Source organism: Aythya ferina (genome assembly GCF_964211825.1).
Source record: "Aythya ferina genome assembly, chromosome: 15".
NCBI classification, from domain to species: Eukaryota; Metazoa; Chordata; class Aves; order Anseriformes; family Anatidae; genus Aythya; species Aythya ferina.
In genome coordinates this window covers 12,088,654-12,101,111 of record NC_140314.1, presented here as the reverse complement: position 1 = coordinate 12,101,111, position 12,458 = coordinate 12,088,654, and the positions used below count along the sequence as shown (strand labels likewise).

The 12,458-nt window shown below is 43.2% G+C and overlaps 1 protein-coding gene across 3 annotated transcripts in view; it reads right to left on the bottom strand.

The window, feature by feature from the left end:
• The window catches only part of XPO6 (exportin 6), a 52,562-nt gene that overhangs the window by 9,510 nt on the left and 30,594 nt on the right, over positions 1 to 12,458 (bottom strand). For 2 of the 3 annotated variants that reach the window (XM_084536333.1, XM_084536335.1), the window contains 8 exons: positions 11,648 to 11,757; positions 9,181 to 9,289; positions 8,312 to 8,404; positions 6,067 to 6,136; positions 4,694 to 4,853; positions 3,820 to 3,912; positions 1,456 to 1,600; positions 654 to 800 (listed from right to left, as the gene is read on the bottom strand). In XM_084536333.1, the coding sequence (XP_084392459.1) occupies positions 654 to 800; positions 1,456 to 1,600; positions 3,820 to 3,912; positions 4,694 to 4,853; positions 6,067 to 6,136; positions 8,312 to 8,404; positions 9,181 to 9,289; positions 11,648 to 11,757 (927 nt within the window). The remainder of the gene's footprint in view (positions 1 to 653; positions 801 to 1,455; positions 1,601 to 3,819; positions 3,913 to 4,693; positions 4,854 to 6,066; positions 6,137 to 8,311; positions 8,405 to 9,180; positions 9,290 to 11,647; positions 11,758 to 12,458) is intronic. The other variant, XM_084536334.1, reaches the window with a different exon arrangement.

Below are 12,458 nucleotides of genomic sequence, written 5' to 3'. Positions count from 1 at the left end.
TTTGAGGAAAGAGTTCAACAGCAAAAGCTGAGCCCAAGTGAAAACTAGCAGCTCTGCAAGAGAAGCAAAGCTCCGTGTCCTAAGAGATGGAACCAGCTCCCGGCGCTGTCCAGCCTCCTGTACAACAGGACACCTCTATTCTGTACATAGCTAAAACAGAGATGATGCCACTTTCATTGCTCTGAGTCTGGTTTTCACAGCAAGCGTGCAGGCTTACGCAGCACTTTATACCTCTGTGCTATTGCACAATACAAAAAAAAATAGTAACCCAACCTCTGCTGGCACTTTTCAGTATTTTTGTAATACAAAAAGTAATTAGGAGTGAGATATGGGGAATGCTAACAAGTTGCACAGAAAACCCCTTCCATATGTCAGAATCAACATGCCAGTATGCAAAGGCAAGGCAGTCAGGGACTGTCTTGGCAAATGAGAAAGGAACAAGATCTAAGAGTTGCAACTGTGTTTGTTTTTTCCTTATGCTGTTGCTTGAAATAGAGAACTGTTGACAAACTGTCACTGTTTCCTGGATATACACAACACACAGAACTGCTGTCCCCTCCCTCCCCACTGTAGGTTATACTTCCCAACAGTAACTGAGGCAGAGCATCCCAAGGACACCTACTACATTTCTTCACGTTTCAGACAAAAATCACCTTATCAGGAAGCCGCTGAGCAGAAGTGTCTGTGATCCTGTTGAACACCTTCTGTACTGCAGGGATGCTGATCAAGAACACCGGTCGCACTGTGGTGGCTAAAGAGACTAGCAGGTGGCACGCAGACAGCAGCAGCTTCTCCTGCACCTGCAAGAGGGGGCACGTGGTCAGGCTGCCCAGAGCCACGCGGTGTGGCACAGGTGACAGCACACCGAGTTGTTGTTACCAGGTTTTGAAAGCAAAATAGTTTATATATTCCTTTATTGTGAAGGTGGTCAAACACTGGAACAGCTTTCCTAGAAAGGTGGTTGATGCTCCGTGCCCGTTCATGTTGAAGAGGCACTTGGATAACGTCCTTAATAACATGCTTTAACAATTAGTTAGCCCTGAAGTGATCGGGCAGGTGGACTTCACAATTTCTGTAGGTCCCTTCTAAGTAAAATCACAGAACTGATTTGTTCAATTTATTTACCAATCAGAACACAGGTCATTGCTCTTAATACTGTGGAAAAAATACTTCCCTGCTTTCAAGCTATAAAATCATGCATCTGACCTGATGTGTCTGTAAGTTGCTTACTCTTGTATTAGCTTGCCCTGCCCCGTGGTGCTATTATTCGGTGTTGTTCTTACTCTCAGCCTTGCACAAGACCTTTGCTGTGGCTCTGGCAGGCACATCAGCCCTCACGTGGAGCCACAACATGGTCCAGAGCAGGCTGCTCAACACCTGAACAAACCACATTGTGGCTTGAGAGCCCCCTGCTCTCCGTGGCCACCCAGCCCCAGCCCCTGGTGCAGCACTGACCTTAGAGCTGATGAGGGGTGTGATTGCCTCCAGAGCGGTAGAGACGAGAGAGATGAACTGCTCCGGGTTCTGCCGGTGAACTTCGCTGTAGAACTGTGCGAGCCAATGCGAGTAGGCCTGCAGTGCTGCCAGGGACTGCGCGTGGCTATGGAGGAGGAGAACAAGAGTCAGAGACACACGTGCAGCACGCACACGAGCGGGACAGCTGCTTGTCCTGCCTGAAGCTGTATTACACTGCCTTGGGAGGATTGTTGTGCCAGTGAGCATTAGGTTAGGACTGCAGAATGGCATCCCTACTTCTTGTCAGAACTCTTTCCCATCATATTTAGCCACCTGAAGAGATTTGCAACCTGTTTAGGTTCAGAAGGTCCCCATCTCTTACTAAATTTAAGAGCAATACGTAGCAGCGTTTGATTCTGCACTTCCCAGCCCCACGCAGCAATGGGCACAGAAGGGAAAGCAACCATGAATTCACACCAGTGGAGGCTGCAGGATGACGAGTGCCATGGCAACCTAGTCTCAGGTACTCCTGCAAGCACTTCCCATATTCCCTAACCTTGCAGCACAGAATTCATTCCACGTGCCCACTCGATTAGCAGGAAGAGGGGACAATGCAATTACCTTTAGAAATCTTTGGGCATCTCGTCACACGTGGTCACCAGTCTCTAACACACTGCCCAATTGCAAGTGCCCTACACAACAAATCCCTGTGCTGCAGATTTTAATGAAAAGAGTCCATGAATGTTGATATTCCCTCCAAAAACAAAGATCCTCCCATGTGTACACATCCCCACCACAGCGGCTGCATTTAAGATCTCAGTCATCTCTGGCAGGCAGCTTCCAGGTCTGCATCAACCACCTCCTGAACACACGATTTGTCAGCAAGTCCAGTGGGGTTATGCACAGTGGGCAAAAATAGGGAAGTATTTTCACAATTTTAATAGCAGGGTGAAGGCTTTCATTCCTGAATCAGCTCTTTTCCTTGATATCTTTCTCCCCCTCCCATGCCCCCCAGCCTTCGTATATTTGTCTCTTTCCCATTCTTCCACTACATGAGAACAGATGCATTCCTTGTGATTGTTACGTGACCTAAATTATTTTTTGTCCTGGACATTGTACATTCAAGGCATATTTAAAGGTGTGCTATAACTGGACTTGTCCACTGAGCAGTAGTGTTAAACCAACAGTACAAACTGATAAGGTCAAATTATCAATCATCATTTGGGAGGCTGACTATAATTATACCTTATAATTATACTTTTGGTAGAGTGCCATTTCACTTTTTTTTATTTTTTTGAGTCAGGATGATGCTTTGGGGATCAGACAGGTGTCCTCCAAATATATGACAATGTACCTTTTTTTAGCCTCCCATTAGAAAATGGATCTCAATTTTCTTCAAGGACATTTTCATTCAAGGACGTTGGACCCAAGAGGGAAGGACAAAAACCCCTAACTAACAAGTCACAAAAAAAGCCTCCCGAGCTACTTTAAACAAGAAAGAGAAGTAAAGGAACATCATCTGCATAAAACTCAGTTCTAGTAACTCGAATTAATAGGAGAAATCCAGCCCACTGTGGGTTTTCAGGAAGCTCCTATACGTACAATCAGAAGGAAGAACAAGCACTTGACATGTTTAAAAGCACAACCTTAAATTCTGCTCACAAAATGCCAGCTGGCAGGTAGCAGGTTTGTACAACGCAACCATGAGAATGAAAGGTCTCCAAAAGGGCATTAGAGTGATGTCCTACTACCAGCGGCATCAAGATTTCACACTTAATGTCAACTTCTGGATCAAAGGCATTCGTTTGTTTCAGGAACAGCCTGCGTCGCTGGAAGGCACACATTTGGTTTGGAAGCCAAGGACTCAAAACCTTGTGCTAAAAAAAACCATCTTTACCTGGGTCATAGATTTGACTTTGGTAGCAAAAAATAAAATCCATAAGCCTCAAACTACATATCACTCATTTCTTAAAATAGATCTATTTCTTAAAATACCACCATCGTAACACTTGTTAGACCATCTAATTTTACTGCAAAAGAGCCAAGCTTTTACAGCCACTAGTACACAGCAGAAAAATGGTCTGCCTTTAGAGCTAATGCAAGGGGCATTTTTACATCTGATCACAAATATTTTTCTTTAAATAATCTATCTACATCAATTTGAGGATACAGTGATCCAAAATACTGGTAAAGGTCAAGGCTATTGCCAGCAAGTACCCTTGTGGTTAGCTAACATTTACAGTTTCCCAGATGTTTGCCAAGCTAGTAATTAGAACACCAGATCTAAGAGATCCAAAGTTTCCTCCATCCCACATAGGTTCAAAATTTGTATATAATCACATGTAGCACGTATCTCATACTCACACATCAATAAGGTCAGGTTTCAATACAGATGGTACTGCAGTTTCAATGTTGTACAGTTTAATCTGGGATCCATATAGCGTTACTTTTACCAACCTGCAAGTGAATACATAAATGGTAAAACAAAAAGACTGCAAGATGGGTACACGCATGTACAAACCCACTCGCATGTCTTATCTGAATGCTGCTCTTGACAAGCCTGTGTCAATATTTAGCTATTATATAGATTAGATTCAGGCCATTTAGTAGAAAGTAATTTAGAACCCATTTCCTTGCTTGTGATAAGATGGAACAAGTATGATGTTCCTGTGTGGACATGAAATGACATAAAGGTAATGGCTCTGAAATTCTGTAATTCGAAACTATGCACTAGTTACGTTTCTTGGAGGGTAAGAACCAAATAATGCCCGCTTTCCAGCTTTTAGAGATCTTTTTAGAAAGGAAATTTCAGTTTAGAAGATTTAGCTCTCACAGATAGCTCTCAAGTAATCATAAAATCATCTAGGTTGAAAAAGACAGTCCAGATCATCAAGGCCAACCATCAATCTGACCTACCAAGTCCCATAGCTGAACCATAGCCCTTAGTGCCACCAGAATCAACAGTGCATCACAAATGCAGATGCTGGAAAACAATTACCTCAACCATTGCAGTAAATGATTTTATTTATCCCTCCCCACTAGTTATTTCTCTGGTGAAGGGTTAAAAAGCCATCTGAGAAACTCAGCACTGATGAACCTAATGCTTCAGGTACTAGTTATTGAGTTCTTTGTATCTCAACTTAATCATGACAAGGTGAGGTAGAAAGAAACCTTGGCTTTGTTTGGTGATGATTGTTCCTTGTACTGATGAAGGGACAGCAACCCCCCTCATACCTACCTCTCCACCACTGTAAGAGCATCATTGAACCTGGCAGCAAACACATCCCCAATGAAGTATTCTGCTAATCGACCAACAGCCTGCAGCAAGGAGCTCAGATCCCTCAAGGAGCAGTGCAAACGACGGCAATCATTCTCCGCAGTGATGTTCAGCCTGTGACCTGAAACGACATTTTGGTTTACTAGAAGTGAATCCAAAAGACACACGTGTACACATTCACTTCTGCTAACAGCAGTCTGAAAACTCATCCTTCAAAGTGCATGTAACTTTGTGACTAATAAGTACAGCTCTTTGGGATGGGAAACCTAATTACAAAGCTACAGGAAATGCTAAGTTTATTCTAATTACATTGCAAGCATTCTTCTTAAATTAACTCGGCAGTGGGTCACAGTTCAAAACCCAGCAGTCCAAGTGACTGAAACAGTCAGTCGGGTAAGACAAGTTCAGCTGTTCTGACTGCCACAATTCAAATTTATCTTTAAGGGCTGAAAATGACACTACTGATAATTTCAGCCTTTTCCACAATTATTTTATTCTATTTGGTATTAAAATATGTATAAACAGCAACCTTTTTGGCTGTCTGTCAACACCAAAAAAGCAATCCCAGTTCTGTGAAAGTCATTACCCAAACTCCCTCTGCTGGCTAGACTGAAATAGATGTTCCAGTACTGGAAGCACATTTGGAGAGAGTGCATTTGCTTCTAATTTGAAATGTGGTTATATACTTTCACATCTGTCAGATAACAAGAAACATGCAGCTAAGTAGATTTGCCAGTCTTATTGCCTATGCAATTGTCCTACTGCTCAACCACGTACACCTGGTCTCCAAGCATCCCAGACCTTTTACTAAAAAAGTAAATATATTCTGCAACAACATGTTTCAAAGAAAATCTGTTTCTTTCTACTGACCGTATCTAATCTTGTATTGTTTACAATTTCAGTAACAGGCTTGCCATTTACGTACCATCAGCACGCTGTCACCCAGTTGCCTCTGAGTTACTTCTGACTGCTAACACAGATCAGTGCTACAACATTAAAAACCCTGTGCATTACTACTAAACCTAGGATGTCTTAAGTGTTCTTCGGATCAGAATTACTTTTTTTGGGGGGCGGACTGCTGCATAGCTGCTCTCAACACCCAAGGTATCTCCCAGTATCAGAGCAAGGGAAGAACCATACCAATACAAAATCATATTATTAGACTTTTGTTTGCTATTGGAGTTTGACTACTAAGTCATCACACACCATGCGTGATGGTAAGAATTTCAGATCCTCAACACAGCAAAGAGGAAGCAATACTAAAGCAGGTCTATAGTGTTTTCACAGTAAGCTACTCAAAGAGTGAGGACTTTTTGCTGGATGGCGGTGGTTACCTGTTCCTGAAGTGACCACAAACTGCTGGAGTCCCAGATACACTTCCAAGTTATCCTGCAGAACTGGAAACTAGAAGAGAAAAAATGAGCATGATTTGGGGGCTTGGCAGTCAGTTAACGCTCTACCATTAGTCTATTAGAGAACATTTTTCCTATTTCTCCCTAAAACCTTCAAGAAGACATTTGGAAGGAGGACAGGCCTGTTTTCTGGGCTATTTCTGCAGCTTACGTCTCTATAGGTGCTATGAAAACAATGACACGAAAAGCACCCTGAAGGCACTTCCCTGTGGTAGCTCTCCTTTTCCCACAAACACCAACCACCAGCCTCACGAGCTAGAGGTCTGACACATCAGGGTTGGCATGGCACAGCATGCCATCAGTGCGAATGTGCAGCTGGATGTAGAACCCAGATCAAACAGAACAGGGGCACACAAGCAAAGAACAGCAGAGCCTGAAGCACTGGAAACTTGCACTGCATCCCATAGGCATCAGGTTCTCAAAATGCAGCTACCAAAACACTCAACTGATGGAAGCTGAGTTCAGTGCCTCTGACAGAACACAGAAGGGAAACACTGCAGCCACTCTGCTGGCACACTGCAGACTGCACCAAGAACAGCTGAAGTCCCAGAGGGAAAACAGCCAAGGGAACAAACAACACAGTCGTCATGCGTCCTGATCTGGGAACACAGCATTATCCTAACTCCATCATTCAGGACTGACTGCAAACATGCCTGTTCCTACTGATACTTCAGCTGAGTAACGGGTTATGCTACCCTGGAGAACATGTTGTACATAGACTAGGAAGCTTTCTGACCAGTGTTCAGCACCCAAAGTACTTTAGTGGTATTATTTGGGATTATTTGCCTTGTGCTTTAACGTATTTGCATGCATACAAATTGCATGGTAACCTTTTCGTTGTAGACATCTCACCTGAAAAACAATTTCCAACCTTTCACTCTGGCATTAATTTACTCATTTTCTATTGGCAAAGTCGCCACATTTGAAGAGTTTGGATTTATGAAGGTTCACTTGCACGTCAGCACAAAGAACTGCAGCCCCTCATTACTCAGCATGGGACAGAATAACAGCAGCTGCTGGACTTTCAGTTATTGTTCCTGATGACCAGCCACTGCATTCAACATCACTGCAGAGACTGTTGTGAAAGGCATGCAAAACTTCCTGAACATCTCCCAGACCATGCAAGAATGAATACAGGGCTCAAGAATTCACTGTCACGTTTCTAACATACTGTGCCTATTTAACAGTTGAGTGCCTGCAAGAGGAGAAATATTTAAAAAGAACAGATCATCTTCCTCATGCTAACGTGTTACTTTGAGGGAAGCCACATGCTCTTCACCGTATGACCCGTATGCTCACTGTGCTCACAAACAGCTGTTCCATTTGTCTGCCTTTTGCCAACTCATGCCATGCCACCACGCTGCAGAGGAACTTGACATTCGCATGAGAACTATTTCGCTCACTACTTTGGAGTTTCTAATAACGTGCTTCTGGTGCTTACTTCAGGTCAGGCATCTTCTACCTCCGTAGCAGTTCAATGCTTGTTGACAACATGGCTCAGAGATCTAGGCATGCACTGTCTCCAGTGGGGTTAATAGACTTGCTTTGAGTTCCCACTGCATATACCTGCCTTTTTTCTTGTCCAGAGAAAAGACCAACTCTGAATTTTGGACTCCACTGGCCTTGAAGCCTCCTCCTCAGAAACCCTTATAACGCTACAAAATAAGGCAACTTGTTCCAGCAACAACAGTGACCCTAGCTGGAAAGAAGCACTTATCTGTGTTTATCAGATATAATTCCCCACTGTCCGAGGCACTGTTTTCAGCATTTGTATCTAGCCTTTCATTTAAACAAAGATTTCACTCTCCTTAAAATCCTAACAACACATATCTATCCAATTCACAATGCTGTCTCCTAACATAAAGGCCAAGATAAACAGCAATGAATTATTTACACTTGGAGAGATGGGCACTTCCATAAAGCTTGGTGTCCAGCAAGTAGGTCTCAGACACTCACTGTGAAGGATCTTCACAACACCACAGCAAGAAATTCAACAAAGCCAAAAACCAATTTTTTGACTTCTGGTCTCTCCTTTCCCAAGCTTTAGCTTCTAAAAGCAAATCTCCCTACTTCTTTTGGCACCCTGGCCTCTGTGAAACAGCTTGCAACGAATTCCAGCAGTTGGTGCTCATTTCACGTTGCGCTTTTGGTTTGCATAGCTACTTACTAGTGTGGAGAAGGCATGGGTTGGCAAGAGCTCCATGACTTTTGCAACCACTTCCAAGCTCTGGCGCAAGTACCGCTGCCACTCAGTCTGCTGCTATGGGAAGAAACAACAAGGTAAGCACAGCAATTCCTGATGGAAACGGGTGGCCTTTTGTAGCTGGTCCCAAGCACCGAGCCCCAGCCTAACTCCTTTCCAGAGCCTGGCTTTTGCAGACACCCAGCTACTGGAGAGGTACTGCTCTCACATGGTGCCAGACACCTGGCTGGGCACTGTTTTACTGACCCTCTGTCTGGGCCTGCATGCCTCTATTTCCCTGGGGTGATAAGCCACAAGCATTCACTCCCGAAGCACAGTTACTGCACAGATGACTGGCATCAGTTATCTAGCACCACGTGGCTCTCTAATGCTCCAGTCTGACGCTTCAGCCACCTACTGCTCTTTACTTTTACTGTTATCGGTATGGATTGAGATGATATTTACTGACTTCAGAGAAATATGCTCAGATGAAAGCACTAATATATACAGCTTAAAGCTTTTGTTTGAAAAATCTTTCTGCATTTACATTCCAAAGCAACCAGACACAGACACCTATAGTGCCTCTGATAAACAGAACAGAGATACCTGCATTTTTCCCCATAAAAAACAAGTTAAAAACAAAGGTCATATACTTTCAGCGTAACTTAGATGTATTTTTGATAAATGCATTTCATGCTTCTTTAAACCTCAAAACCCCACACAGAACTGAGTGAAGCAGCGGGTATGTAGCCTGCATTCCAGAACTCAAGCTTTGGGAAAGACATTCCAGGTGTAATGAGTGCGGCAGTTAATATCTGAACCTGCAGCTGCCCTTGTTCAACTCTGCTCCTTACATCATCATCCAGTGTCTCATCATCCAGCTCCTCCAGCTGTGCCTGGTTATACCTGAACTGGATTCGATTCAACACCTCCGTCAGCAACAGAACCAAGGCATCTTCGTACCTGTGACCACGGAGAAGACAAAAGGAGTGTGATAAAGCAATTCTGCAGGGACTGCCGTGCTCACAGCCCTTCCAGCAAAGGAGAGATGTAAATCAGGTGACAGTTTAACGGGAGCCACTGCAAAGAGCCTGCAGCACAGCTTTACGGGCTTATACACACAACATCAAGTAGAGCTTTGGATTAACAGTAATGTGTCGCTTTAGGTCACAAGCTACCAGCAAGGAAAAAGCTTGTGGTAATATTTGATATCCCACTACCTCAGAGGGAAATGGATAACCATTGGCTAAAGCAGCAGCCCAGGAAGACAAAACAGGCAAGGCAGCAGGAGCAGTTTTCCAGGAGGAATGGCAGCTGCCTGTGAACAGGAGACACCAGCACCCTCTTACTGCTCAACCTTCTCCTCAGGAGCATGGCTGGTGCTGTACTTCCTGGGATGTGAATAAGGACCAGATGAAGGGGATAGAATTGCTGTCTACCTACAAAAGGGGACAGCCCCTGAGGCTCTTTGTTCTGCTATCTTCTTCCCATACACAGTTGGCCAATGAATTCAGGCCCTTGCCCTCTAAAACAAAGCCAGCATTTTTTCCACTTCCACTATAACACTAAGAATATGTCAGTGAAAGACATCCTTTCATCTCAGGTACTATGCAACAGGTATGGAGTGCAGAAGATACTCCTTCCTCCATTGATCACAAAAATAATACCAAGCTGTGACCAGTCACCTGACCATGCAACCATTTCTGCTGGCACCACCAAAGTCTAGGGAATTGGGATTTTGTTCTGTTCTTTTCTCTTTTCTTAAGCCACCTTCTTCAGAACATGGCTTGTCCCATGCAAGGACCAGTCATGCCCTTTTTAAAGTGAGATCAGGTTGGAAAACTAGGCGTGAACATCTACTAACAAAGATGCAAGGAATGATGCAATCCAAGCATCAGCCTCATCAGCTGCACCACCAGCTAAGCAGCTGAAAGCTTTCCATGCAAGGTGGCTGAATTAACATCTTTTCTGTAGCCAGATGACATAACTCAAGATTGGGCAACTAATCCAGTAGTAGAACTGCAATGTGTACCAGATGCAGAGTTTAAAAGCCACGGAACAGGAAATTTCATCTGTGCTCCTGTGGTGTAACCACACCCATATTATCAAACTGAGGCGTTTACGTCTTAAAAGCACGAAGGAAGTCGTAGCTATATAAAGGTGCCATTAAAAACAGGTAGTTCTGACAAAACAGCCCTACGAGCTTTAACCACTTCTACGTGTGTTTTTTTTTGTTTGTTGCTCTTTTGTGTGAAATATCTCCAAGAGAGACAGCTATGGTTTGTTTCAATTCTGTCCGTAACAAAATGCCTGATGGACAGATAACGTGCATCACACACGCATTAGCCAGGTGAAGGGGAGCAGAATGCCAAGGCAGAGTTCAACAGCATCAGGCAGACAGCAGCTAATTAGGCCCAAATTGTAACAAAGCTCAAATGCAAATACCTACTACCTGAGAAATTAAAAATACTCAGTTCCCATGCTGAAAGGAAGAGAGCTGTCTGGCGTAAGCTAGTTCCACATTTGTTCTTTGTGGTTATGACACCAGGCTGTCTTTCAGTAACTAACCACTTACTTAAATTTAGTATGCTCCAGGGGAAAGCAGCTTTCTTCTGCAATTGGCTAAGAGCAATAAGGCACAAGCCACGGTGCCTTTAACCCTAACAAATTTGAACAAGATCCAGTATATTCACCAGGTATTTTTGGGGGGGAGCAAAAAGACCCTTGATAAAAGCAGAGAGCCAACTATTTCAGGAGACAGCACCTACAAAGGAAGTGCTGCCAACCACTGTTACAATTCATACACATCATTAGCTACAGAGGTAAGCAAGCAGAACTTAACTTTCAAACACGGCACCACCAGCATTTCTCAAACACATCCTCCATTTAAATATATTTTAAAACCCCAATTAAATCTGAAAATTTCCTAAGTCGTTAGTTAGTTGTACAAGCTGTGTGTGAACCCTTACTACACAACTTACTCTGTAGTCTCCTCCTCTAGTATGAGCTAAAATGTGCTCTAAAATGTTCTAAAAATATGTTCCAGTTCTATTTTAGACTCCAAAGCTTTCTTCCTCTGGCTGCTAGGTTCACATGCAATATTTCTGTGACCTTTTTTCTTGCCTTAATTTGCTCAGCTTGAATTCTGTTCAATGAACGTGCAGTAAGCTCTCCAGTTTAAACTTTAAATGTTCAGTGATTTTTTGAAAAAAGCATTCTACACACGGCTGCAGTAAACAATAGCTTATTTCTCAGTATTTCCACAATGACCACAAGACCCTCTGCAGCTGTCAAATCCCAACTACCTTCCCGATTACTTACCTATTGAGTACTGCTTCTTTGTCTGCCAGACGACTTTTAATTTTGCTAGTCAGATAGTCCAAGAAGAGTGTCCAAATGTCCAAGCAAGAAAAGTAACCTTCATGGGTAGGCTGAAATACACCAAAGTTCATAATGACTCTCTCAAACTGGGAATAACTTCTTGCTGTACAAAAAAGTTTCTAGGAGGGCACTGAAGAGACTTGCAGCCTCAAGATGTCAAAAAATGAGCAAGAGCTTTGGCGCAAGGTAAGAACCCTGTGATGACAAGGGTTGTCTCAGCGTGAACCCATCTCATGGCTTGCTGCATCAACTTCTAGCATTTTATACATCTGCTTCCTGTTATTATTCACATATGATGGTGAGCAGGACTGAACTGCATTATGACAGCTTCTACTGTAAGGTAACGTGTATCAAAAGCCAGTTTGTTTTAAACTGCAAAATTGAAGGATACAAAGAATGCTTCAGATACAGTAAAAGCAGCAGCTTCAGGAGAAAGAAAAACATCCCCAAACACAAAACAAGCCAGACAGATTTTTTCCAGACATTTTCTATTTCATGTGCTAACAAAAAAAAAGTAGAAAAAAGTTAAACAACAAACAGGTTGTTATTACGAGGTAACTACATGTGAATGCTGTCTCCAGCTAAATCCAGGAGCACATTGAGACATTTCCAAGTCCCCAGCAATAATACTGGGGAAGTAAGTGCCAGTAAAATGTCTTTTTTTTTTTTTTTTCCTGGGCTAGCTTTAGTATCAGCTCCACTGGCGAAAACAAGCTAGCCCTGCTGTACAGAACAACAGGACAAGAAGAAC